General features: G+C 43.3%; 1 protein-coding gene across 9 annotated transcripts in view; it reads left to right on the forward strand.

The window, feature by feature from the left end:
• Positions 1 to 22,790, forward strand: part of FANCC (FA complementation group C) — a 75,303-nt gene that overhangs the window by 47,041 nt on the left and 5,472 nt on the right. For all 9 annotated transcript variants that reach the window (XR_014224366.1, XR_014224367.1, XR_014224368.1 and 6 more), the window contains exons 10-15: positions 7,242 to 7,294; positions 9,106 to 9,205; positions 10,966 to 11,041; positions 11,207 to 11,288; positions 18,939 to 19,110; positions 22,083 to 22,283. Coding sequence is in view for 1 of the 9 variants with exons in the window: in XM_082241587.1 (XP_082097713.1) it covers positions 7,242 to 7,294; positions 9,106 to 9,205; positions 10,966 to 11,041; positions 11,207 to 11,288; positions 18,939 to 19,110; positions 22,083 to 22,283 (684 nt within the window). In the remaining 8 variants the exon portion in view is untranslated. The remainder of the gene's footprint in view (positions 1 to 7,241; positions 7,295 to 9,105; positions 9,206 to 10,965; positions 11,042 to 11,206; positions 11,289 to 18,938; positions 19,111 to 22,082; positions 22,284 to 22,790) is intronic.

Below are 22,790 nucleotides of genomic sequence, written 5' to 3' on the forward strand. Positions count from 1 at the left end.
AGAAAAAAGGGTGTGATTTTCATTTTTTAATCGTTTTTATTGAAAGATTTTCAGGGCTAACAAAGGTATATATAACCTCTCTGTTTTCAGTTCATGGAGTCCTATTGATGAGTTGACTTCCTGTTATACATTTTAACAACACAATATTATTGTTGGCTAAAACTGATTGTGAATGCATCTGTCAAAAAAAAAGCCTCTAATTGGGCTGTAATTAGGGTTGTTTGGTGCTGAGGGATGGGCCCCCATCACACAGAGCAGCCAGTTAAAGATGGGTAGGAAGAGAGAGCGGTTTGGAAGCAAGGATTCTTTTCGTTTCTCAACAGTTATATGCCTCCCCTCCAGGTTACCTTCCCACCCATCTAGTAGGAAGAACTACTTCAGTTTCATAACCAGGCAAGAGATTTTTGCAATTCCAAGTGCTTTTGTCCTTGGTATCACATTATAAGCCTGCCATGAAACTGCTTCAAGTGAAAAGGAAGTCTGTACAGTTCCAGTCTATAGGCATAATTTTGGCTTGCCATTGGATATTCAGAGAACCATAGTCCTTTAAGAACCAAAGAAATAATCCCAGAAATAAGCTTGTTATTTTAAGTTACAATTAGTTTAAATAAATAAGCAACCAGGACAGTAATTGATAATATTTCTAATGCAACCATGAATGTATCTTCAATAGGGCTTTGCCTGAATGATGTAGGACAATGTTATATATCCGCATCTTGTAGAATACAACATCGTGCAGTATACAGAGCAGCAACTTTTAAAGTTTAGTCTTGGTAGTGGAAGACTGCTGTGCTTTATTATGGAAGAAATATGATACTCAACACTGTTATATTAGGGCTCCAAATGTAATTAAAGTGTGATGGTCTAGTAACTTCTAGTTTATGTGGTGTGCTGTTACTTGTGTTTCCATCCCTTGGGAAAAAATGAAATTGGTAATGGAAATTCTATAGTTACTAGGAAGTATAAAAACAAAAGATAAGTGTTATACAGGTTGCACATAGTGAAATGTCCTCTATAAATACTGTTTTGCTTTTCAGGAGTAGGTAACACTAGTTCTTTTTCCAGATGGTTAAAGGTGTGTGCATAAAACATACCAAAATAATCAGGCAAATATCTTGTGTGAACTGCATGGGGAAGGGAAACAGTTACAGGTATTGTCAGAAATGAGTTGTATGAATGTTGCAGTCTTTTTGCACTGATGCCCAGCCACAGGTATCACCAAAGTGATTTTCTCATGAATGCAAAAGCATTCTGTTGGACTCACTGGTCTTCTGTGGCAAACTCTGTTCAGTAACACCAGCAGGCGATGCTTGTGCAACTTGCAACAGCATGACAATTGTTTGCATAATAGCATGAGAAACTGGAGACCGTGGCCCACACATGGGTATATATCTGCTGGGATGGACTTTTAGCTCAATCCACTAGTTAATTTCAGCTGATCAACTGCTTTTGAAACACAGTCTGTTCCTAGCATTCGATTTGATGTGATTTTGTTTTTCATTCTTGATATCTTTGCCTCTTTTGTGTCAAGAGATCTGAAACTGATTCCAAGGTGTTCATCTGCCCCCAAGATAATTTATTGCTCCACAACTGTGAGGAAAACAACATTCATAAATGGCCAATCTTGTGGATTTTGGGAGTTGACAAATATGAGATTTTTGCTGTTTTGTTGTGTTGCTAGAGAAGTGGACAAAATGTCCCGGCTTTCTGATGGTAGCAGCTATTTCAACAAAAGTTAATGTAAAGTAACCAGTTCGGGGTAGGGATCTCTGCCTGGTCTCTCATCTTGGAATCTTTAGTTGAAGCTGCTACTATTGTTAAATAGAAACTGGTAAACACACTTGTCCCGTATCCTGTCTGCATCAAACTAAGCTGGTGGCAGCTGCTGTGACAGTGGTGGCTTCGTTACAGGACTGAAAGATGTGGGAAGAGATCTCTCTGCCTCAGAGTTCTGAAACAGGTGCCACCATCAGTAAGAGGAGCACTCGGTCCTTCTCCTTTCCTGTGACCTCAGTGTCTGGTGCAGAGTTGAGCTGACAGCAGTATGAGTGTGTCTTCACAATGGGTACTAGGGAAGAGGAGAACAAAAGCCTTTATAGCTCACTGGCTAAATATGCACTACAACCTGGTGTAGCACAAGACTTTATTTTCTGCCCTTTCCTGGCTGCCCTTTTACCCATGTAAAAAGATGGAGTTCACATAGAGCTAGGGGCACTGAAAAGGAAAAGCACCTGCCAGTTTCTGATGCTCTTAGGCTAGTTTAAATAAAGTCACATTTCACTTTGTGCAGATTTTGTCAGATTCTTTTAGTTGACAGCTTTTTATTTAGATTCCACTAACACTGTGTATTGCTTAAGAGATTTTCTGTCTTCTATTAGGACCCTTTGAGCATGTAAACATTCGCTGTAACATTTCAAATAGAACACAATCAGTGTTTGAGACCAAACGTCAGCTAAGCTTAACTTCAACAGAAAGTTGTAGAATACCAAAAATCAATGCAGGTGATACTGCAGTGCCGTGCAAGTCCACGTGACATCAATTTATTGCTAGCTAAACCAAGCTATTAGTTAATCTTACATAGAATTCTTGACTGGTTCCAAAATGCATTTGATATTGCAGACTCTGCAAACTAAAATTACGTATGGCCATCATCAGGCTTACTTATTAAGTTGTTTGTGTCCAGCAAAGCCTGGTGTTTTAGCTTCACAGCAACTTTATGAGGTAGATTAGTTTGAGAACTTCACAGCTGAAAAGGAATTTGAACTTACATAGTTCACTTTGGCACTTGCATAGTCAAACTAACCATTTTGTAAGAAGGCAGCTGTCAGAACTGAGCATGCTCAGTGGCCATGAAACATACTTGTGAAGGAGAAAGGGAAAATGGGATAGGGGATGTGTGAATGGAATGGTTAGGATCCTGAACAGAAGCAACCCACAGTGCAACATTTCATTGCAGGGCCCCACTTGTACACTTTTATTACCAATCTCAGTTCTCCGAGTGCTGATCCATCCGAGTGTGGGCCATCCACCCACACAAAGGAGCTATCAGTAGGCTTGGGGGAGTCACAAGATTTGAAAAAGTGCAAAAAATATTTAGCGGGGGGACCCCATGGGGGGAAACCACAAAACCATTCCACAAGTAGTGAGGATGCTCAGTGATCCCACAATGATAATTGACTGTTGGGGTGAGTGGCTAGAATCCTGAATGGCAGCACTCTACAGTGTAGCATTTTGTTATGGACCAACTTTTTCCGTACTGTGTTTAAATGTGTGTGTGTGTGTGTGTGTGTGTGTGTGTGTGCGCGCACACACACACACACGTGTGCTACTCTTCTTGGCAAAGAAAGGTAAAAATGCAGGAGCATTGCTAAAGTTAAGGAAGTGTTAAAGGCTGTCTAGTAAATAAGATTCTATGGTATGGTTAAAAAAGATAGTGGTGTTAACCTTAATATGAAAACTACCAGCCTCCAAACTGTACAAATATGTGAAACTGAGCAGTCTAGTAGTAGTTACTGTGTGCAAGAAAGGCACTACACCTCCTGCCTACATTTTGTCATTTTAACATATATCACCCAATTCACTTTCAAAAGGAATTTGGAAATGACAGTTATTCAACAATCTGTAATTTTTTTTTTAACTTTTTTTAGAAATACGTGATAAAGCCAGCTGTGAATAGTCATGAACACTAGGTGGCATACATTTAATATGATAACTTAAATGCAACTATATACTACAGTATATGGCAAAACACTGGAGTACAACATGAAAATGAGGTGACATGTAATCTTTTCAATATGATAGTGACATGTGAGGAAAAATGAGAAGATGTTTAGACTAACGGTTCTCTTCTCATTTCCGCCTTTATGCTTTGTGAGAGCTATACTTCCTCAAAATATTTTCCCCTGTGTAGCTGGCTTGGCTACATGAATATTTGCTTTGAGCACTTGGAGTGGAGCTTTCCCAACATGAAAGTTGGATGGAACAATTTCTGTTTGCTCAGTGCTCCAAGTTGGGGCAGCTAGTCATAAAAACTGTCTGGAAAGCCATTAACCCATCTTTTTATCCTGTGGCTGATTTTCTTTAAAAAGAAACGAAAAAAATATAAGAAAGTGGACTTTGCATCAATAAGGTGAATTTGTGTATTGTAAATATTAGTATCTTTTGAATGCTGATATTCATTAATTTTTAACTTTGAGAGTAATAGTAAAAGTTAAAAATAACCTCTGACAGTCACTGATAAATCTCAGATGAAACAGTCTTTAGCTAATGACCAAAATGATACAGAACTTTTACTAAATTATATTGTTAAACACCCAAAACAAGCCTCATGACAGCATCATTTCAGATATTTACCTGCCTCCTGTGAATTTGGTTACATAGACCTTAGAAATTCCGGGGTTGGCGCGATCGACTTCCGGGGTTGGCGCGATCTGGAAATGGCGGGTTCTCTCCGAGCTCCGGAGGGAACCGGCTCAGCGGTGGATGGGTCTTTGCCGTGCCGGCGACACGGGGACCCTTAAAAACCGCAGGCACGGAAGCCTGCGGACTGAAGACTCGGTGGGTGCCATAAACGCCCCCCCCTGATTCACGAAGAGCCTTTTTAAAGGCTGCGGAGGGGATACGGGGGACGGCGCGGCGCTGAGAGTCGATCGCTACCGCCGCTGAGTGAAGCCGCGAGCCATGACTGGAGAGCGCTGACTTCCTTCCTTGAAATTTGGATCGAAAGAAAACCCGTGAGTAAAATGGAATTGGACTTTTAGAAACTTTCTCTGTGAATTTGAGACGATCGGGGGGTGTGCTAAAAGGAAGTCCGCACCCCCCCTTTGCAGACGATTTAGAGCAACGACACAAGAACTAAGCTGGAGAGCCTACCCTATAAGGGGTAAGTTAAAAAAAAAAAAAAAGACAGTAACTTCCAAGATTTCGTAAAAAAGTAATTTTGAGCAGGAGAGTGGAGTTTCGGAAGTCTCTTTTTTGTCGTAAACAACCCTCCCTCCCGGGCCCGGGAGCGCCCTGTTTTGGAGCTTGTGTAAGAGAAGCAGAGTTTGACAGCTGTCAAAGCTGTCAAACGGGCAATTTAAAGTGGAAAAACCTCTACCTAAGATCCCTCTGGATTAAAGTGTGTTACAACTGAATACAATTGTTGGAAATAAAGTAACAACAATAAGTTTGAGGATTGTTGGAGAAAAGAACATTAAGTATCCAGATTCCCTCTAGGGGGAACTCTGTGAAATTACAATGGCTGTGGATGGAAAAATACTAGGGGAAATCGAAAGGATGTTCCAGCTGGTGGGAATCCTACAAGAGCACACTGCAGCTATGAGTAAACAACTTATGACCTTGACTCCTGGAATAAGCAGTTCGGCTGAATGTAGTGAGGATTTGAATGAGAAAGAATCCACAGCTGAATCTGAAATGATATCTAAAGAAGTCCAAGAGACTAAACAAGAAAAAGAGAAAGCAAAGCTGGAAAGTACCACCCAGGAACTGACATTTGTGGAATATAAGCAAGGAGATTTTTGGATTAAGTTTACTACAAATCTACGAAAGATACAAAAGATGAAAGTGGAGGCCCCGGGAATCTATGGAATGCAGGATTTTGAAATAAAGAAATATAATTGGGGCCTTCACACTGACTTTGACTTTGACTATGATTTTGAAGACCCAGGCCTTGTGGAAATTCTTCAGCAGTTGTCTCCAAAAACACGTATGGGAAGAGACTACAGGTTGACTTTGACAGAACTTTTTCGTGATTTGATGACCGACATAAAAGACTACCAACAAGACCGGCGGAGAGGGACTGAAAGAGACTTGAAAGCCTCGGACGTGTGGGACCCAGGCTAAGAACTGACATTTTGGACATGTATTGGGAAGGGGTGCAAATCGGGGATGAGAGGGAGGGAAGGATGTAATTAACAACACTCAAGACTATGGGGTTTAGTTAATATGATTTTTATTTAAGATAAATTGGGAAATCGATGGAAGGGAACTGGGGTCCAACTTAGAAAAATTTATTTTGTTTCTTTTTACATAAGGATTAATATTAAGATGCATAAGAGGAGAAATGCCAATTTGCTGACATAATTTTGGGAATAGGGATGCAAGGGAGGGGGTGGGGGGAAGTCAGGGAGCAAGGTTAGGAAAATAAGATTTTCTGAAATTATATATGTCTTTTTTGTCTTTTTGTCCGTTTTTGTGTTTATATCTGTCTATATAAAATGTGAAAAACCAATAAAAATTCTTAATAAAAAAAAAAGAAATAGACATTCAAATCTATAATGGATATGAAAAATGAACCCTGGGAAAACCAATGGTACTTTGGGGAAACTTTTATACCTGTTAAAGGTTTGATAACACTCACCCACAAGTATGGGGCCACATTGCTCGGAATAGACCCATGGAAATGTATGGCTATGATCAGCTTAGGTCAGTTAATACTCTTACTAAGCCCCCTTCCAATTGGCTTTAGCCTTCCAGAGCAGATTTCTGGTTAAGGGTAAGGAAAGAGGGGCTGCAAGAAAGGGGAATTTGCTGAAAAATGCTTCTTCCCAATTCTGCCAAGCCCTGTATGATAGTCCACAAGAATAAAGTGTACACCCTAGAACACTCAGAATCCTCAGCAACACGCAAGGGTTCCATAGCAGGTAAGTTAATGTGTCGAGTGTTCCATGAAGTTAGAAAGTTTAAACCATTGTCCTTGGAAATTCAAAGACTAGGTAATTAACACAACAGGCTTGGAAAGAGTCCCTCCCACCCCCCGCTGTTTAGGTTTTTAACATGTTAACAGTAATATAAATTGCGACCCTACTAGATTCTCTTCTCCTTTGGGGGGGGGGAGTAGTGGATTGCATCATGGTCTCCAGAAGTTATGCATCTTTTAATTTTTTTTTACTAATTTCAGTAGCTTGAAGACAACCAGGCTCTCATCATTAATTTCCTGTTTCCATTTTTATTATAACAAACCATCCTCACTTGCTTAACGTCACTGTTAGTCTCAGTCATTCCCCTGAAGTCACTGCATCATGGGAGAGAAGAAGCACATTTAAGTTATTGGACTAAGATAGCCTTCTCCACCCTGGTGCCCTACTATTGTTTCGGACTACCAGCTCCAATCTATTGAGAACTATATTAGAGTTACATGCTTTGGTGACCAGCTGTTGTTTGTCTTGTTGCTTTGTGTTGAGTTTATGATACAAGCTTTGTCTAAACTATCTTACTTGTTCTTTTGTTATTTGCAACAGGACCAAGCTGCATGTCATCCGGCTGTCTTCAGAACTATAGACGAAATTTTCAAGTAAGATTACATACAATTTATGTGGAAGGATTTTGCCTATCCATCCCAAATCAGTAAACAATATAGAACTGCATTAGAATGTCCCAGCGTTCCCATATTTTAAATATGGTGCATCTTGTGATAGCATTCACAAAATTATGAAGAATTTCTTAATATCGAGAATCTGATCCGCAGAACAACATACGCAGCTTAGTTCCACTGCTGGCTATTCAAGGCAAAGAATTAAATGCAAGATGTTGTATAACTGATAGTAGAAAAACCAGCCTGTGCTTGAGGTTCTTCCATACACATTTTATCATAGCAGCCCTCATGTCCAAGTATAATGGAATCCATTTTTGTTTAATTGTTTAATTGTTTGATTCCATTACATGCCACAAAGATACTGGCTTTTGAAATTTATCTACCCATGAAAACTAAATAAGTTGTAGAATTCAAAAGTGTCAAGAAATATTCAGGAAAAGAAATTTGAATGATCTTGAGGGGAGTGGTTTTCTTTTACAATTATTTTCATTTCAGATAGTTTTAAGGGATATCAAATCAAGAATTAGACTGTCTTTGAGTTTTGAACTTGAGAGGGAGCTTTAGGAGCAAATCCCTTGCTAAATATGGACGTGCTAAAAGTGAACTCTTCCCCCACTCAACAATTCAGAAATCACTGAGCCATTTCCAGCAAGACCATTTACCCCTCCCTGTTTTGGATTTGCTTGTGGTGTAACCCTTCATCAGTTCTAGAGTTTTCTGCTGCCCATTCCTCTCCTCTCCCTACTTTCTGGACATACTAAGCTGCAGAATGGGGAAGGTACCCTGTAGCAGTAAAGACTGGCAGCAGGAGAACTTGTCCTAAGTTCCTGTTGTTTTTATCTGCAAGTTCCTGTTGTTTTTATCTGCAGTTAGAACTTATGAGATGCTCAGAACCTCCATTGTTGATAGGAATTTGGGGAAATTCCTAATTCCTTAGAAGGAAGATTTCTAAAAACAAAACCAGTGTTCAGAGTTCTCCTTGGCAGTCGACACTGAGCATGCAGGCACTGCAGACTGGAAGCATGGGAACTAAGGGTGAGCTCTCACCTTTGGAGACCAGGTGAGGAGAGGTAACAGAGACATCAGATGAGTTCTTTCAAAGCTTATGATGAATGTTGGAAGGTTGCCCAAGCTTTCTCCAAGTAAACTCGAAAAGAATGAACCACTTACAAATCAAGATGGGGGAATGAGAGCGGAAATGTCCTAGTGCACACAAATAATTCATAATCCACATACAAAATGCCTATTGCGCATCAACAGCATTAATATGACAGCGAAAACAGATATGCTGAAGAGTTGGGAGAATGAGGATTAGGGAAGATGGAGACATGTTTAACTAGAGCCAGGGGATGAGCTCAGAGGTTTGAAGCCACCAAACAATAGCTGTGCCATTTCTTCCTTTCATGTCCCTGCTTCCAGAGCAAACTCTAGTATGAGATTTAATATGTAAAAAACTGAGCAACTAGATACTGTGTTTACAGTTGTAGCTGGAGGGTTTGAGTTGCCAAAACAAGGTAAAACAATTGTAGCTTGACATTGGATTTGTAATAACAGCAATTATATTGCAGAATGGCATTTGTATGTTCATTTTAAAAAAAGAAGCAGAAGAAGAAGCAAAGTGAAGTTAGTGTTTTTATTTCCCAGGTTGCATAATAGCTAGATAGGTTTAAGACCACAGCCCAAGGCATGGGAAGAATGCTCTCATTTGTTTTTACCTTCTCTCAATTAATGGTTGCATGATTGGCACACTCCTAATCTGACCTGTCATACTTAAACTTTTTGCTGCTCAGGAATGCACTGCTGGAAACTGATGGAGCACCAGAAGTAATGACCGTAATGCAGGTATTTACACAGTGCTTTGTTCAAGCATATCACAAGAATAATAAGCAGGTTAGTTGAATTCCATTTTTCATCATTATTTTTTAAATGAGATGCTTCAAAATGTAGTATAAAAAGAACAATTTTAGGTTGCAAAGTGCTAAAAGAATACAATGAGCAAAATAATGCCTTTCTGCTGTAGTAAATGAATGCCAAGATAAATCTGAGGTGTCTTAAATGGAATCAAATTTTAGAGGGTTTTTTAGGGGGAGGAGGATTAATCCACAATTTATTTTCACAGCATTAGTTCACAATTGTAGATTATATACTTGTACAAGTTATAATAAACTGTCCATTTGACAAAACTATGCTTTTTATTTCTGTACTACGTCATGAATCTATAGTGCCTTTTCACCTCATAGGGATGTCTACTAGTGAATGATCTCTCTTTTCTCACAAACACATTCTCTCTCAGCAAATATTAATGAATAAACATTTATTCTAGATTCACACCTAGAAAAACTTCAACACCTAGAAAAACTGTAACCCTGCTTCTTAACACCCTCATGTAACGTCTGATTCTTCCCTATAGTTTTGTACCTGTAGTACCATTGGGATTACTTCATTTTCCTTTAGGCAATCAAAGTATCCATGCTTCGTAGTCTGATGCTTTAGTTTGGGGCCACATAATCTTTTCAGGTTTTACTCCCATAAAACTTTTCAGAGAACCAAATACTGCATTGTGACTTTTAAATTTTATTGGGGGAACTGTTAGTTAGTGAAAAGATGGGTCTTACTGGAACTAGTACAGTAATTGACTAATTAGCATTGTGATTAAATCTCTCTTTTAGTTTCAAAAGGTATAAATTAGAGTTGAAATTGCAGCTGTCTCAGTTAATATGTACAGATGCCACTCCCATTAATTTTATGCAGCTTTATTTCTATGGCAGCAGCACATTTTGCAGCCTCAGGGTGGCGGGGGCGACTGAGTGGAGAACGTAATCCAAGATCCCACACACCCTTCAAATAGCTAGGAGCCAACTATGCTGTAGAGGTTGTTTGTGTGCTTTGTTGCTGAGCTCTTTTTAAAACATTAACTAGATCTTCTATATGTTGCTCTTTAACCGTACATGTCTTGAGTTCTGCATAAATCTTTAATGTAGAGGATGACTGCAAAACAGTCAGAATTTCTCCAAATCTTTGTGTATATGGATATAAAATATATGGACAACTTCTGCTGGAAACAAAATGTTGTTTTGTTCATTCAGCCTTGTGGGTACCACATGTTAGTCTTGTAACCATATGCAATTGTTGTGGGCAGATATGTTCAGGAAGTCCAGATAGTAATATTACAGAAAAACTCACTCTCACAAAAAATGCTGCAAAGCTAGACTATCTACATGTGTGCTGCATTCACACATCTTGGTTAGCCACAAACCATAGTTTACTGTGCATTTCTTTCCATTCCTCCCAGCTCACTCTGGGAAGGAAACCAAGACAAACCAGGGAAGGTTTGCTTTTGGGTTACTGATTGCAAAACAAATAATGATCCCTGGATCAAATACAACTCTCAGCTTGGGATCATGGTTTTTCCCCTCTAGATCACCCCTTACAACTCACCAGTTCTATGTTGACATGGAAAGGATTTTTAAAAAGTTGGCTAGGAGGACTTTGAGCAAAGTTGTGAGGTTTGTGGCATTGTAAGAATGCAATCTGTAGGGTTCCTTTCCTTCAATATGAATAGCATGTTTTGTGCTGTATTTGCATATTTTCTGATGGGGCAAGTTTTAAGAACTAGTCCATAAGTGATACTTGTATTGACTTTCTTTTAGCTTAAGTTTCCACTGAAGGCCTACTTTCCTAATAATCCTCATTCACTTGTGATGGCTTTCCTTAAACATCCCTCAGGTAAGATCAGCTATGAAGTGCTTTCCATATTACCAGCCGTGTTTATTTTTGAGATTGATGTACTGTATTACAAATCCTCTAGTTTCTTAAGAATTTTCTCTAATACAAAATAGTGCATATTTTGGTTTTCACTTCAAATGGCTCCTACTAATATTTATCTTTTAGACTTGCCAGCTACTGGTTTGCATCAACACTTGACCCACATTGCAGAAATGCTCAAGGCAACAGTAGAAGCAAAGTGTACTGGGTAAGCAACAGTAGCAATGGTTTCTTTTTTTTTTTTTTTTTGCTTTTTTGCTTTTTCTTTTATTTTGGGAATGCCATTGGCTTGGGATAGCTTGATAGTTTAAATTTCATTCCCTTTAGTTTTGATTTATTACTGGATTGGTTTAAAAAACAACAGCAACAAGGCAAGCTTGAAATTAAACAAATGGGAAGACATTAGTAGCCCAGACCATTCATAGATTGCTGTCTTAGAGCACTCTTGTCTACAAGGGCTTCCCATTTAGTTCAGTGGGGTAGCATCTTCTGTGCGCAAAAAGACAGCAGGTGGAGCTGTCTGTTTGCCTGGAACCATGAGTGGGGAACCCTTTTCAGCCTAAGAACTGCATTCCCTGGTGGCTAATCTTTTGGGTAGCGGGTGAGGCCAAAACAAAATGAGTTTAGCCAAAGCAGGAACGGGAGGTTTGCACCATAATCTCTCATTGCTGCAAGTCAGATTTTCTTGAGTGTAACGACAGCAAGATTGGGCTCAGAAGGTGAGCAAAATCCTTGACCAGGATCATATGGGAAGGAAATGATTCCTGAGATATGCTGTTCCCCAGTGATGATTTTTCAATTGCTCATTTTTCCAGTTCTCAGTTTGCTGCATTTTTGTATTGGTTTCTGGTTTGTGGGGGTGGGGGGTTAAAGATGTCCTCATGAAATTTTGCCAGTCTTTTAGTGTGCATTTCTCTTAAAACACTTTCCCCCTCCAAGCAAATTCCCCTACAATACTGCATTTCTGTATGTTGTTTTCATTAATATATTCACTATCATGTATACTTTCACCTAATATGTGTATTTTTATATACTCTTATTTGGTTGGAGAACTGCATTGTTTTTAAACAGTATTTCAGTTTGCATATTTCAGAAAGTGCAAATTGGGCAAGTTTGCATTAAAATACTGTATGGAGCAAATTAAATTTAGTGTCTTAAAGATAAAAGCTAACACCTTGAATTGAGTCCAGATACAAAGTGAAAGTTAGTGAAAATAAACTAGCATAACATAAGTGATTTGGACACAAACTACCATGGTCAAGTCAGCCTTCTCTAGGAAATGGTGGCGTTTGTGAACCAGAGTTGGTAAAAAGCATTTCTGGCTACTGTTGTCTGTACTGTACATATAAGCAGCAACAGGTCCAGTAATGCCCCAACTCTATGAACCAGGTCTTCTGGGCAGTGCACCCCCACCAGTATCATTTCTGCTGACCAGCAGTGGAGTTCCAGGGTTTCAGGAGGGAGTCACTTCCAGTCTAACCTGGAAATTCCAGGAATTGAACTTGGGACTTTCTATATGGGTAGCCCATGGTCCACCACTGAGCTATGGCCCTTGCACAGTTATGTTTTCTATATTTTTTATGTTAAGAGTTGTTGTGTTATGTTATTGTCAGGGGATGGGTAGCTGCTTGTGCTTAAAATAGTGCCCCTTCAGAGTTTGTGCGATCCCACAAACCTCTGTGTGTGACAGAGCTCCTCAGACATGTCTGCTCTAGTCACTAGTAGAGTCTGACAGTGGCTGTCTGCGGAAGCGCTTCCAGCAAAGAAGTTCCTTAACGGAAACGCGTCTCCTGGCAGCTTCCGGCGAAGTATGGGTCTCCCTGCAGTTGCTTCTGACACCTCCCCGCTATTTTCGCTCGAAGTGTCTCTCACCCCTTTCTCTCCCCTGCTGCTTCCTGCCTGGGCTGCTGCGTCTCTCTCAGCATTACTGAGATCCTCCTCCAGAGACCCCGCGCTCCCCCTGCTGGTCCCTGCTTTGGCTGTTGACTCTCTCCCAGTCTCTGGGAGCCTTACCACTTCCCTTTCCTCCGATGTCAGTTCCCTGACATCCACCTCCCCTCCAGGGCCCCCCTCTCCCCCGCCCCTACTTTCTCCTCTGGGCGGTGAGGAGCTGAAACCCCTAAAAGAATCCTCTTCATCTTCAGACGTCTCAAACAATTCCCTCCATTGGTCTTCGTTCCGACTCGCTGAATCCTCCTCCACCTCGGAATCAGCGAACCCCTCCAACTCTTCTTCGTCGTCGGTGGTGGCGAAGTATTCCCTCCGGAACCTCGCCACTGGCTGGGGTTTTCTAGGGAATCTCTGATGAAAAGTTTCAATCAAAACCTCGTCATCTACATCCTCTGCCCTGACCCAGGTGTTTTCCGACTCCGGCTCCCCTTCCCACATTACCAAATACTCTACTTGCTCTCCCCTCCACCTAGAATCGAGAATCTCCGCTACATGGTAGCTGTGTTCTTTTTCCTCCATAGCTGGTCCCCTATTGACCCTCCCCTCTCTGTCCCCTATATACGGTGACAGCAATGATCTGTGGAACACTGGGTGCAACTTCATGTGGTTCGGTAACCGGAGTCTGAAAGCCACTGGGTTGACCTGTTGCGTGACTTCAAATGGGCCCAGTCTTTTGGGTCTTAACTTCTTACAACCTCCTTTAAATGGTAACCCTTGGGTGGACAGCCACACCTGGTCCCCCACCCTAATGCTTTCCCCTTCCCTTCTGGTTTTGTCTGCCTGCCTCTTATATTCCTCCTTCGCCCTGTTTAAATTAAGTTGGAGCTGGCGATGGATCGCTTCCATTTCTTCAACGAACTGTTCTGCGGCAGGAACGCTCCAGTTCTCCCCCTCCCCCCCTGGGAAGGCTCGGGGATGACACCCGTGATTGGCCAAAAAAGGGCTCATCCCCGTGGACACGTTCTCTGCATTGTTATAGGCAAATTCTGCCAACGCCAGCTTCTCCACCCAATCATTCTCTCTGTCATTCACATAACACCTCAAATATTGCTGGAGGACACCATTAGCTCTTTCCGCCTGCCCATTGGTTTCTGGATGACGGGCAGTGGAAAAATTCACCTCTACATGCAATAAGCTCATGAGCTTCCTCCAGAACCTGGAAGTAAATTGTTTCCCTCGGTCCGAAACCACCCTCAAGGGGGCACCATGCAACCTAAACACATTTTCCACAAACAATCTAGCGGTTTCTTCTGCTGTGACCGCATGTGAGCAGGCTATAAAGTGGGCCATCTTGGTTAACAGGTCTACCACAACCATAATGGCTGTCTTCCCTTTGGACCTGGGCAGATCAGTCATGAAATCTATTGCCACTGCCTCCCATGGTCTTTCCGGCGTGGGTAGTGGTTCTAATAAACCTGCCGGTGCCCGCCTCTCCCCCTTGGCTCGTTGACATCGGTCACACCCTCTCACATATTCACGCACATCTTCCCTGACCTTGGGCCACCAGAATTCCCTGGTAACCAGCCACATGGTTTTGTGTTGCCCAAAATGCCCTGCTGTGGGGCTATCGTGCAGTTGCTTGAGTACCTTTTCCCTCAATTCCCCTTCCGGTATGTATAACGCTCCCTTGTAATACAACGCCCCGTTTCTCTCCTCAAAACCCCCGGGTTTGTCTCCCTCCCTCCTGAGACCCCTGAGTTTGTCCTGGGCGTATTCATCCTGCACCGTTCCCTCTATCAGTTCCCTTTGCCCCACCAAAGCCGCCCCACACACCCAGCGGTCCTCGGGAATAACATGGGTCTCTTCGGGTGCACCCTCTCCCTCCAAATATTCAGGTTTGCGTGAGAGAGCGTCCGCCCTAACGTTCTCCGGGCCTGGTACGTAACAAATCTCAAAGTTAAATTTGGAGAACTCCTGGGCCCATCTCAACTGCCGTTGGTTGAGCACTCGCGCAGTTCTCCAATACTCTAGATTCTTATGGTCCGTGCACACTTGCACCTTCTGTTGTGCACCAATTAGTAGGTGCCTCCATCTCCTGAAGGCCTCATAAATAGCAAGAAGTTCCCGGTCGTGCACCGTGTAGTTTCTCTCAGATTTGTTCAGCTTTCGCGAAAAGAAGGCACACGGTCGCCACTCTGACCCCTCCTTCCCCGGCTGCAGAAGAAGCACCGCCCCTATGGCTCTGTCAGAAGCGTCTGTTTCGACCCTCAGCTTTTTTTGTAAATCCACATGTAGAAGTTGTTCGTCAGAGGCGAAGGCCCTTTTCAGTTCCTCAAACGCTCGCTCCGCCTCCCCCGTCCAAACAAACTTCTTTTTGCTGCTGAGACAGTCCGTGATGGGCGCCGTCAGGTGGGCGAAGTTTCGGATGAACTTACGATAAAAGTTTCCAAACCCTAGGAACCTCTGCACATCCTTCTTGGTCTTGGGTGTTTTCCATTCCAGCACCGCTTGAACCTTGCCGGGGTCCATGGCCAACCCCTTGTCTGACAAGCGGTACCCCAGGAATTCCACCTCCTTGGTATGAAACTGACACTTTTCCAGTTTCACCCACAGTCTGTTGGCTTGCAGCCTGCTCAACACTTCTCTGACGTCTCTCACATGTTGCTCCTCATTCTCCGAATACACCAACACGTCATCTAAGAAGGCCACGCAATTCTTGTAGAGCAAAGGCCCCAGTACATGGTTCATAAAGGCTTGAAAACACGCGGAGCCTGTTTGTAATCCAAAAGGCATAACGAGGTATTCAAATGCCCCCAAAGGGGTGAACATGGTGGTCTTCCATTCATCCCCTTTCCTTATACGTATCAGGTTGTACGCCCCCCTTAGGTCCAGCTTTGTAAAAATCTTTCCTTTTCGCACCCTGGTCAAAATATCATCAATCCTGGGCATAGGAAAAGCCGCCGGCTCTGTCACTGCATTTAGGGCCCGAAAGTCACATACCAGCCTCGGCTTGTCCGTGTTTTTTTTATCCACAAAAAACACTGGGCTACCCCCCGCTGCCTTGGACTCTCTGATGAAGCCTCTCTTCAGGTTCTTGTCAATGAACGCTCGCAACTCCTGCATCTCCCTGTCTGACATGGCATACAACTTGCCTACAGGAAGCTGTGCTCCAGGGAGTAAATTGATCTGGCAATCAAAGGGCCTATGCGGGGGTAGTTGGTCCGCTTCCTTCTCGCTGAACACGTCGCTGAGATCAGCATACTGTGGTGGCACCTTCCCCTTCTCCATCACTTCCGTCCCTGCTAGGGTGGCTTGGGCCCCTGCTGACCCCTTTTCCGCCCTGCAGTGTTCTAAGCAGTGTGCGGAACCGAAGGAAACCACTCTTTGATGCCAGCCCACCAGCGGATCATGTAGGGCTAGCCAGCTCATTCCCAAAATAATGGGAGCGCCTCCCAAGGTGGCCACATTAAACGCTATCAGTTCTGTGTGCCTTGCCACCCTCATTATCATTGGGACGGTCTGCAAGCTGACGCCTCCTCCCAACAGTTCCCTGCCATCAATCGTGGTCACCTGCAGGGGGTTGCTTAAAGGGATAGTCTGTATCTGGTGCTCAGCAGCAAACTCCTTGCTCATGAAATTGCAGGAGCTGCCTGAGTCCAACAGCGCCTTTATTTTTAGGGGGTGTCCATTTTGCAGCTCTAGCGACACTTCAATCACTAGAGCAGGTCGAGGAGCTTCTGGCACTGGCACTTGGGGAAGGGGCACTTTCACTGCTCTTTGGCCTGGCTGCAGTGCCCTGCTGGCAACCAGGCGTTGGCTTTTACCTGCTCCGTTTCTCCCTGCTCTTCTCCCTCAACAGCTCCCGCCATCCCTTGCCATTCCTTCCTCTGGGGGCAGACTCTGGCAAAGTGGCCTGGCTGTTGGCAGAGATAGCATTTCCGGGCTCCCTTTCCCTCCTTCTTCGCCCCCTCACTGGGCTTTGAAACTGCGCGCGCGCGGGCTGTTCCGATTTCCATCGGCTCTGCCGGCGGGAAAGCTGGCTCAGGAATGTCTGGAATGCGTAACTCCTTCCAACGTTCCCCTCTCCCTTCCCGCCTCTCCAAGGCTCTTGCCTCCTGGCGCGCTCCAATGGTCAGCGCAGATTTGGTCAGCTGATCCATTGACCCCGCCCTGGGGCTCCTGGCCAGCTCGTCTTTCACAGCTGAAGAAAGACCTTCTTCAAATAGCATCTGAATGGGGGCTGCCGATAAATCCCACCCCAATCTGTGAATCAGCATGGTAAATTCAGTCCAGTACTCACGGACAGATCTGCTTCCCTGCTTGCAAGCCATTAGCTGTCTGCGTACCGCCCCTTCCTCAATATCGCTGGAAAACATGATATCCATTGCACGAAAGAATTTCATAGTGTCCTTTAGGATATCGTTGTGCGTTGCCATCAGGGGTCGAACCCAGTCCCGCGCCCCCTTCTCAAGATGCCCAATTACGAACGCAACTCGCGATTCCTCATCAGGGAACTCATCAAACTGCACATTCAGAGCATATTGCATCTCAGTCCTAAAGGCATGGTAATCCTTGGGGTCCCCCCCAAACTTCTGCACCAATCCTGGTACCTTTCTGGGGAACTGAGTGGTTCTCCCCTTTTTGTCAGCATCCTGAGCCCTTCTCTCCTCGAGCCTCGCCGTCTGCAGCGCAAGTTGGACCTCCAGAGCTTGATACCTTTCTTCCAAGCTTGGACCAGCTCCAACCCCTGCGTCTCCGGTTCCGACTGGGTTGCTCATGATGCTTTCTCCTGCACAGGCAGCGTACAGAGACTGTCAGACTGCTGTCAGGGGATGGGTAGCTGCTTGTGCTTAAAATAGTGCCCCTTCAGAGTTTGTGCGATCCCACAAACCTCTGTGTGTGACAGAGCTCCTCAGACATGTCTGCTCTAGTCACTAGTAGAGTCTGACAGTGGCTGTCTGCGGAAGCGCTTCCAGCAAAGAAGTTCCTTAACGGAAACGCGTCTCCTGGACTCACGACGTGGCAGCTTCCGGCGAAGTATGGGTCTCCCTGCAGTTGCTTCTGACACCTCCCCGCTATTTTCGCTCGAAGTGTCTCTCACCCCTTTCTCTCCCCTGCTGCTTCCTGCCTGGGCTGCTGCGTCTCTCTCAGCATTACTGAGATCCTCCTCCAGAGACCCCGCGCTCCCCCTGCTGGTCCCTGCTTTGGCTGTTGACTCTCTCCCAGTCTCTGGGAGCCTTACCACTTCCCTTTCCTCCGATGTCAGTTCCCTGACAGTTATGTTTTATCTTTTGCTTTGCTTTGGATGGATAGTTGATCTGAAAAGTGGCTAAAATATTTAAAATAAAATACAAATAAATAAATAAATAAATATGGTCAGCTCCTCAAACACTATACAGTGGTACCTCAGAATACAAACACTTCAGGTTACAGACTCCACTAACCTGGAAGTAGTACTTCAGGTTAAGAACTTTGCCCCAGGATGAGAACAGAAATTGTGCGCTGGCGACACACTGGCAGCGGGAGGCCCCATTAGCTAAAGTGGTACCTCAGGTTAAGAATGGTTTCAGGTTAAGAACGGACCTCAGGAATTAAGTTTGTAACCAGAGGTACCACTGTAATCTTGTAACAGAAATGAGAAACAAAAGTTTGTGTTTCATTTGCATGTAAAAGTTGTTCGAGGCAGAAGACAGTTTTCAAAGTGCAGTTTTAAGAAAAATGTCTAAAATATTTGTGACCTATCTTTTTTATTATTTAAGTGCATATTGGAAATTAATTGCTAGATACCTCTCTGCTGAAGGAATTACTTTTCCTGTTATGAAATATTATTATTGTACTGCCATGGATTGCCTTGCCTCATGTGCAGATAAGACTGCACAGGTTCCAAATGAGCACCTCTTGGGAATCTATGATGAAATTTAAAATTATAATTAATGGAAAAACTGAAATACATTTTGTGCTATTCCAGGTATTGTGGAGACCTCTTTGAGAACTGGTTTTTGTTTGTTCATTTCGGAGAATGGGCTGATATCGCAGCAGAGCAGTTGTTGTCACAAGTGGAATCCTCAGATGCTTTGTTGTGGCTTTTGGCATTTTACTATTATCCAGGTGAAGAGAATCGGCGGAGAACTCAAACAATGGTGGGTAGTTCTATCTATGCATGTGAGAATTCAGTAATCGGCCATATGTCAGAAATGTGAGGCATTGGTGTAGAAGAAATATTTTGCCCCAGTTGTTATTTAAGCCAAGGCTGTAAAGGCTGTAATTGAAATTCAGTGCTGATTGCAAACCCCACTTTCTGCAGGGATTGGCTCCATTCAGGAGCTTGGAAAGTGGGCCTTGCCTCTGGCAGGAAATTTAAAAGGCACTGAATGCAACGCAGTTTTGCTAAGGAGTAATTGGGAGTGCGTTTGCAGTCATGGCTTTGCCTGCCCTATACCTGGTTTCATATGACATCAGGCAGCCGTGCCTTGGAAAAAATGGCCTTTGGGGCCAAATTAGGACCCCTAGCAGGCCTAATTTGGCCTGTGGCCCAGATGTCCTCTGTTCCTGGTTTAAGGCTTAGAGATTCTTTCTAGGGATCTTCCATTCATTAAAATTTCCAGTCACAAGACTTTCTATTAAGTCTGTTGCTGGCCACAGCAACTCTGCTGTATCAGTAGTGGAAAATAACAGCAGCTCTGAGGATTAGACTATTAGTAGGGCAGGTGAATAAAATGCTAGCTGTCCATTAAGCATTTATAATGTAATAATCTCTATTCAGCTAGCTTTCTGCACTGCCAGTTGCCACTCTTGAATCATTCACTAGTAAAATTGTACAGCTCTTGGCGGTCTCACAGTATGATCACGTTAAAACTTTGTGTGGTGGTAACGAGACAGTTCTTCCATTATCACCAATAGCAGTGACATTAGGTTAACCTTTCCTAATGTAAAAATAAATGAAACACAATTATGTTGGGCTATTTCTTCCCCTTTCCAACAACTGGCATTGTTGTAGGGTAATGTACACTCTTCGCATTAGTCCATTATGGATGTCCCCATCAACTTTATTCCATGGCATTCCTTTGAATTCTGGCAACTGGGCGGTCTGTTGCCTGACTGTGCACTATGTGCTCACTGCCCACAGGCAAAGAGGGATAGAACCAGGAGCTGCTGCAGCTGTGACTCAGGTGACTTGCTAAGTGATAGCAGTTATATGTTCCATGTTAGTATGTGTGCTTATTAATACCTCTATGTGCCTCTTGTGTTTTGCACAAGTAAGAGTGTACACAGTAAGTTTTCTGTACATTAATGACCTCCCTGAAGTTCAGGGAATAGTTCTGCTTCTAATGGTAGTGACAGTAGTAGTAAAAAAAGCAGTGACACTAGAATGTAGTCTTCTCTTGATGCAAAATTGCACTACAGAGGTAAGCCTGGCACCTTCATTATGGGTACCACAAAATAATAGTAACCTCTGGAAATTTTAATTGTCACTTCCTTTACTTACGGAGTCTTCTTTCATTAAAATGCTGCCAGGGGTTAGTTCTGTTTACACCTTTTAATTTCTTTAACCGCTCATGCCCTAACTTGACCCTTTCCAGTAAATACTCTCTCCTCCCACACCCCTTTTTCTTCAGCTGCAAAACTGAAATTAAGGATAAAAAAGAAAAAAACTCTTTAAGCATGTGGTTTTGCAGCAGTTTCCACAGAGAGAATTTTAACCCCTGAGTAGGCAAAATAAAAAGAGTGAAACTGCAGTCATTATATACATGTTGTGGGGGTGCCAGAAGTTACATTAATGTTGAAATCAATTTATGTATAATTACAGAATGGAAATAGACCTGAAGATTTTCTGAGACCAGGGAGGGATTCTGGAGGAGTGGTTTTAGCACTGCCTCCTTCAAGCTGGCAGGGACCACCCCATATTGCAAGGAGGCATTAATCTGGCCCAGCCTACTTTGTTACCTTCCCTGCCACTAGTCCTCACCAGCGTTCAATTTCATTTGACCAGAGTTTTCCTCCACTTGTGTTCAAACTGCCTCCCAACTTTTTTCCTCATCTTAAACTCTGGGGTATACCAGGGGGCTAAATGGGTTCCATGAAGTGGGAGAAAGACGCTCAGGGGTGATCATGTCAATGGCTTGAGCTATTTGGATGTCCCAGCCAGGGCTTTGACAGAAGCACCAGTCATACCAGCCAGAAAATCCCCTATAGCTGTCTGGAAACCCATGGGACCTATTAGACTATGATGGCGGCCCACCTCTGCAGAGGGGAGAAGGTGCTGAAAGCCTAAATCTGACCATGACAAGGGGCGATGTAAATATCCCCCACTTTCAAATTACCCTCTTCCTGCTCAAGGTCCAGAATGCAGCCTGCCGCATTCGTTGGGCCAATGATATAGACATTTTAAAATCAGGAAGCATATTTATAAACGTTAACAGAGGGGGAAAGACACAATACAGAAATAAGTTGCTTAAAACTAGTGTGTTTAGGGTTGCCAGGAAGGAGATATTTTCCATTTCCTGCCATGCCTTTTATGTAGCAAATATTTTTAGGTAATACTTCTTAGGATCTAGCCAATAATTTCCTTTAATGCACAGACTCTCAAATCCTGCCTCTGTTTTGGCTCCAGAAGCTGTTTGTTCTGGCTGCTCCAAGACGGGAAGGTGGGGGGGGGGGATGTATTTTAAACAATACTAGAAGGAAACCAACACCCCCCCCCTGGATTCATATCAGATTTTTTTATCAGATGAGGTCAGATTGCACGGGGATTAATTGATTTGTAGCTGCTGTATTGTCATGAGCTCTCAAAGAGCCTTCTGTTCTCTTCCCCACAATAGAACAACCTAACTTCATTCCACTTTGTGACTTTCACCATTTCCTTTTACCAAAAAAAGAGAGAGGTCAAGCCCTGTATCATGGTCCTCGGTGCTTAGTATTTCAAGACTACCAAAAGCGGGGAGTTTCTAGTTCTTTTGGAATCTTCATTCTGCTCTTTGTGGTCCAGAAGCTCTCCCTCTGACCCTCCGTCACTGGCTCAGGAATCAGTTATGTGCTTTTCTGCAAATCGCAAGAAAACAAATGTTTATCTTTCACTTTGCAAACTTTTATTCCTTGCAATGCTTCTCAACAGGTGGAAGCAAGATCTGTATGTGACCATCTGACTGCCCTGTTCAGAACTCCAACTATTTCTGTCACAGATCTGCAGACTGCAGTTAGCAGTGGAACAAAACAAAACAAATCAAGTAGCAACCTGGTAGTTACACACCTGGTTATCAGCTTTCTGCTGTTTACTCCTACTGGACACACAGTAGCCAAAGAATTTATTACCCATGTAAGTATTTTTCTTCATTTTTTTACTGATAGCAAGATACCTACCAGTGTGAACAAATAAAAATTCTGCAGAATGTCCATTGTGAACAAGGAAGCCCCTGCTTGTGCCTTAGTTGTGTGTGCACTCATCGCAGCCTCTGTGTCACATGGTGGAGCAAACCAAAAGGTGGTGTATACCATTTTCCTACACCTGGATTAAAGTTATGGTGGGGAGAATTCTGGTTTGATGATGATGATGATTTCCCCCAGCCACTCTGGCCAGCTCACAGCATATATCGGAACATGCTAAAACATCAAACATTCAGATGTCTTCTAAAAGTCAGATAGTTGTTTATTTCCTTGACATCCCACCACCAAGAAGGCCCTCTGCCTGGTTCCCTGTAACTACACTTTTCATAGCAAGGGAACCAGCAGAACACCTTTGGAGGTGGACCTCAGTGTCCAGGCTGACTGATGGGGGTGGAGATGCTCCTTCAGGTATACTGGGCCGAGGCTGTTTCGGGTTCAA

This window comes from Podarcis vaucheri, assembly GCF_965113315.1.
Source record: "Podarcis vaucheri genome assembly, chromosome: 11".
In the NCBI taxonomy this organism is placed as follows: Eukaryota; Metazoa; Chordata; class Lepidosauria; order Squamata; family Lacertidae; genus Podarcis; species Podarcis vaucheri.